The 5995-nt window shown below is 36.8% G+C and overlaps 1 protein-coding gene across 1 annotated transcript; it reads left to right on the forward strand.

Annotated features, from left to right (window-relative positions):
* Nucleotides 1–484: 484 nt before the first annotated feature.
* Nucleotides 485–5490, forward strand: LOC110036922 (kinesin-like protein KIN-14K; the record flags this gene model as incomplete). Its single annotated transcript, XM_020741482.1, has 10 exons — nt 485–844; nt 942–1023; nt 1105–1200; nt 1301–1480; nt 1843–1949; nt 2037–2215; nt 2653–2817; nt 2889–3142; nt 3371–3534; nt 5398–5490. Coding segments are annotated over 10 exons (1680 nt in total), but the record flags the coding sequence as incomplete, so codon positions are not given.
* Between the last annotated feature and the right edge of the window lie 505 nt (nt 5491–5995).

A 5995-nucleotide genomic window follows, 5' to 3' on the forward strand; every position in this document is an offset into this window, starting at 1 on the left:
GTGGTTTGAATTTCTAAAAGGGCGGGTCCCATCACCAGCCATCTAGGATAGTCATTAGGAAAGTCCTAAGACTAGGTCGTAAGCCTTAGGAGAAAAAATAGACCTCATAAAAAATGAGGTCAACAAGTAGTACAATGGACAAAAGGCTTATTTTTATTTTAAATTTTGACAATTAATAAATAAAATTGATAACTATATGGCTAATTTTATACTCTGGCATATCTAGTTTTGATGGCAAATTAATCATTGTCCTTAGTTACAAAAACTAAATAAATAAAACTGGGAAAGAATGTTTGCCACAATTACCAAATGCCAAAAGCAGCACCCTCACATTGTTAGTCACCTGCTTCAATAATTACAATTGAGCTGGAAGCTATTGATGTTTCAAAGGCCTCTCCAATGCTATCCACCACCTTGTCAGTTCATGTATTGCATGTCTCTTTGTAATTTTTTGGTTAAAAACAGACTTGCCATGCATAATTAGGAAAATATCATGCTTCAGGGAGAGAAGACCAAAATGGAGGCGAGTAAGAAGCACGAGGAGCAGTATGCATTGAAGTTGATGAAAGAGAAGGAAGATAATTATAAAGTGATTATGGAGCTTAAGCAAGATTTGGAAAGAGAAAAAAAACAGTATGAACAACGTTGCCAACGACTAGAAATTGAAGCAAAGCAAAATGAAGCAAGATTGCAAGAAAGAATAAGGGAGGTTGAACTCTTGCTATCCGCATCAACTAAGAGGATAAATGAACTCGAGGCATTCTCTGAATCAAAGTTCCAGAGTTGGAATCATAAGGAGAATGCGTTACACAATTTTCTTTCTTCTCAAATACAGTCAGTAAAGGTGTTAACTTATACATTTGATTTTTGCTTGTTTATCTTTATTAAATTTTCTAGTTTGGTTTTGATTTGAAAAAAAGTGGTTATTTTGTTTATTTCAGAGCTTGAGAATGTCCTCAGAATTCATCAAGGTGGAAGTTGTAAACTCTCAAAGTCAATGGAGGGAAGAAATAAGTAACATGGGTAAAAAATATGCAACTTGAAGCAGATCTTTATTGTTGTTATTCTGCTTCGATATGCCATCCTTTTCCATGTTTTATGCAGGGGCTAGACTTAAAGTTTTAGCCGATGCTGCTGAAAATTATCATACAGTTCTTGCAGAAAATAGAAAGTTATACAATGAAGTTCAAGAACTAAAAGGTATCTACTAAAATGTTAGAATATTAAATCTTTGTTTGGTAAACATAGTGTAACTCAAGGAAATAAAATAACTAAAATCTGCATTGAACATTTTTATCAGGAAATATTAGAGTATATTGTCGGATAAGACCATTCTTACGTGGGCAAAATTCAAGGCTAACAACGATTGATTACATTGGTGAGAATGGTGAACTTGCTCTCTTGAACCCTTCCAGGCAAGGAAAAGATGGCCATCGGTTGTTCAAGTTCAACAAGATCTTTGGCCCAACTGCTACTCAAGGTTTTTAATTTTCTTTGAACATTCTTGTGTTTCGAGTTAGGTGCATTTATATACATACCACCCAATTCTCATGTATTTGCATATTTAACACTTGAGACTTTAATTTTTTACATTCTACCACTCAAATATTTCGTATCACATAAAAAATACCACTATTTTAACTTTTAAAAAGTGAAATGTACCTTTTCATGCATAGGGAATTTTGGCATGTATGTAAAAATTATAGTTTGGGTATTAAATATGTAACTACATAAAAATGGACAGGTATATATGTAAATCTTTCTTTTAATGATTATTGGATTATATGTTTCTTAAAAAAAGCTGACGACACTTACTTCTACCTGTACACTATGCATTGACAGCGCAAGTTTTCTTGGATATTCAACCATTGATTCGATCGGTTCTTGATGGATTCAATGTGTGCATCTTTGCATATGGTCAAACTGGTTCTGGTAAAACCTTCACAATGGTATGATCATAGTTATTAATTTGTCTTTTTTCTAGTCTATAACCTTTGAAATCTGATATTTCTTGCCTTCAAACCATCTTTTGATAGAGCGGACCAAACTTGTCCTCAAAGGAAGATTGGGGGGTCAATTACCGAGCTTTGAGTGATCTATTTCATATGTCCCAAGTAAGAAGAAACGCCTTCACGTATGAAGTAGGCGTTCAGATGGTTGAAATCTATAATGAGCAAGTTCGTGATCTGCTTTCCAATAGTGGCTCACAGAAACGATATCCTTGGCATTATTATCATAAAGCAGCTAAAAAGTTGTCAAGCTAATATCATTTTGGTACTTTTTTTAGGGTTTAATGTGGAGGTGCTTAATGCTATACCTATGATAATGGAATTTTTGACAACATAGATGCACTTTAGGTTAATCAAATATGTCATTTGCCTATTTTGCTTCACTTAAAAGTGCATTCATGTGAAGATCGCTATTTTCAAAATCCTGTGTCATTTTTAAATCAAAATTGTCTAATCTTTGTTTAAATTAATGTTGGAAAATCACAAATTGGGGTTTTGTATGTTTCTTTCATATTTTACACTATGAAATTCATGTTATTTTTATGGAGATATTGAGCGTGGCATCCTTGTGATTTTTGGAATTTTGATATTTTGAGCTACTAATTTATCATATTAAGGTCAATTGCTTCCTTAGCTTGCGCACACTTGGGATCTGGAGTATTTCACAACCACAGGGTCTAGTTGTTCCTGATGCAAGCATGTTTGCAGTCAAATCAACCTCAGATGTCTTGGAGCTGATGCAATTTGGGCAAACAAACAGGGCTGTTGGTTCAACTGCTTTAAATGAAAGAAGTAGTCGATCCCACAGGTTACTTCTTCTTCCTTGGGCTGATAAATTCATTTGAACTTATGACTTGTACTGATTTTTACATTTTGCAGCATTCTAACCGTTCATGTACGAGGTGTAGATTTGAAGACTGGCTCCACTTCAAGGGGTTGTCTACATTTAATAGATCTGGCTGGAAGTGAGAGAGTTGAGCGCTCTAAAGCAACAGGGGATAGACTCAAAGAAGCACAACACATCAACAAGTCTCTTTCTGCCCTCGGTGATGTCATATTTGCACTGTCTCAGAAAAGCGCTCATGTACCATATAGAAACAGCAAACTTACCCAAGTCCTTCAGAGTTCATTAGGTACTTCTGCTATATTTGTTCTTACTATTGGGGCTTGTTGATTCTCCCAGTATTTTTAGTTGCTAAAAGGAAACTCTTAATGGATTGCTATTAAATGGAATTCCTTATTGTCATTTTTCTTCTTATTATGATGAGAATTAAAAAAAAAAGTGGTCATTTCTTTTCTCCAAGCTCCATGCTTGCTTTACTCAATCATATTTCCTTAGTAAATTTTTACTTCATATGCAGGTGGGCAAGCAAAGGCCCTTATGTTTGTACAGGTTAATCCGGATCTAGAATCATTCTCGGAGACACTAAGTACCTTAATGTTTGCTGAAAGAGTATCTGGGGTGGAGTTGGGTGCTGCAAAAAGCAATAAAGAGGGAAAAGATATTAAAGAATTGATTGAACAGGTAGAACCATTATTATTATTTTTTACTATAGTGCTTTCTTGGCTATGTTTCATCTGCGATTTTGTGATTCCTCACTAGTGATTATCACACTTGAGCTATAAAATAATGAACTGTAAATCATGCGTAATCTTCAATATTCCCAAAGATTTACAGTAAAGATGAGAGTTATTATTTCTATCAGCATAGTGAATTGTGTTTAATCAATCAAATCCTTCATCAACTTCTAGATCACTCCTAATTCATTTCCATGCTTTATCTTGGTCAAGCTTTCTTCTCTTTAATTTATGGGTCTTTGGATCAACCTGATTTGTTTGCATGTTTCAATTTTTCTCTACTTGTTATTCGGTGCATATTCCTTGGATATTATCGTACTCATGAAGGATATTGATGTTATGATCCATTTACATAACAATTATGTATTTTTGTTGGTGTAATCTTTCATGAGCCTATCACCTTCTTCTTTCTTATATTGTTTTTGAGCCTACTTGCTTCCCATTCCTTCTCCTTAATCTCCTCTTACTATTGTCACATCTTTATAAGTATACTCTCATTTTCCTAGACCTCCATTCGTGATAACAATTCCCAGCACATTATTTGATTCAACTCGATGAACCATTTGACTTGCATATTTCTATTGCCCTTTTGAGAGATAAAGGCCCACATAGTGACCATCATATTATTATCTCACTTAGTTATTTATCCACTTCATTTCACATTATTGCATTACCTTTATCGTCTACATCCATTCCTTAGACATATTAAGGTGTGTTTCAATGTTCTTTATTGAAATATATTATGGATGTTAAAATGAATACTCTTTTTAATCATCATACCTAGGATCTAATTGTACCCTCTCACAGGTCAAACCAATTTATTGGCAGCGAGTGCTCACTACAAAAATTCATTCTGAAGAATTGATTGATTCCTCAATAGTTTGTTTGATTTAAAAATGTTTCACCCACATCCACGGGGTCAATTATTTTGACACATTCTCCCCCAATTGCATAGTCTGAAATTCATTGGAATCCTTTTATATGTGGTCACTCATCAAGGCTGGACTATGTTACAAATGAATGGCCCTTATGCCTTCTTTTATGGTGACCTACATAAAGCTATTTTGAGCAATTTTAATTAGAGACCATTAGTAGGTTTGACAAACTATGCATTGATACTAGAGTTAACCCAAACCACCATAAAAATACAAATGTTATTGTTAAAATTCAAAAGGTTTACACAAGACTTGTCAAAATAGGAAATAAACGACAAAACAAACACGCAACGACGGTGAGGACTCAAGTGCTGGTTAATGTCGGGGTAGCAAGTGGGAGTAGAGGGTTGTTGTCTCTACAACAGGGGATAGGACAATGGCTAAGGCAACAGGATAGGGGTGTGGATGGGGTTGGCTGCTGGATGGAGGATTGGCCACGTACAGGCGGTGGAAGTGGCTAGTCGTGGGATGCTGTAGGTGGGTGGGGGTGGGAGCAACGACAGGTTAGTGGTCACTGTAAGGCAACAGAGGGGACGTTTGTGACTGGTGGCTGCAATAGGGAAGCTGCGGGAAAACCCACATGCGGTAAAGAGGGGAGGTGGAGATGGAAGTCGGAGAAAGATAATCATCACCGGGCAGAGGGATATAACCGGAGCATCATCCCAACCGTTGGCGACAACTCTTGTAGGGGAAAATAAGATGCTTACGACTGTCCTCACAAACTGAAATAAAAAAAATAACATAAGCTAATCTTAAGACACACAAAACACATATAAATACTATTTTGATAGGGAGGAGAGGTGGGGCTCTTTTCTTATTGGGCGACAATCTCAATTCTCAGTCCTCTCCAAGTCTCAACTGAACCGGTTTTGTAGGGGTGGGAGGGGAATAACCCTCGTGTCATTCTCCCGGGGTTGGGAGAGCTTCGACCTCATTCGTCGAAACTTCTGGGTGCACATTGCTGGTAATGGAGCTACTGTAATGTTACGGGACAGACAGATCTTCAACTATAATCCTAGTAAGACCTGAATCTCACGGTCGGTCACAAAACACCAGTGTTAGCTCCACTTGTGAGCGTACATCCATATCAGTTCACTCTCTTGGGACAGCGTGCCCTGTATGTTCCGCTGAATTTTCCTAGAGTAAACCCTAGTTGACTCAATCTGATATGCGGTGAGAATAACTCGAACATTTCTGCACACCTTAAAGTTCCTTGATAGGTCGATCAAATAAGCGTCGTCGATCCAAAGCACACTCTAATAGAATAAGGATCCGTCTACCTTTGACAAACCCTGAGCTGGAACTATAAATAGACGAATATTCTCATGAATCAGGTATGGAGCCATCCTAGTTATAACTTGCTTCTCTCACTCGTATTTGGCTGAGTGCAACTGATGATCTAGTATGTGAGGAGAAATCAAATATGGGTAAAATCTGTGGCAGGTTGCACCACTTTCACTAGCACCCACTTCA

This window comes from Phalaenopsis equestris, unplaced genomic scaffold (assembly GCF_001263595.1).
Source record: "Phalaenopsis equestris unplaced genomic scaffold, ASM126359v1 Scaffold212618, whole genome shotgun sequence".
NCBI classification, from domain to species: domain Eukaryota; kingdom Viridiplantae; phylum Streptophyta; class Magnoliopsida; order Asparagales; family Orchidaceae; genus Phalaenopsis; species Phalaenopsis equestris.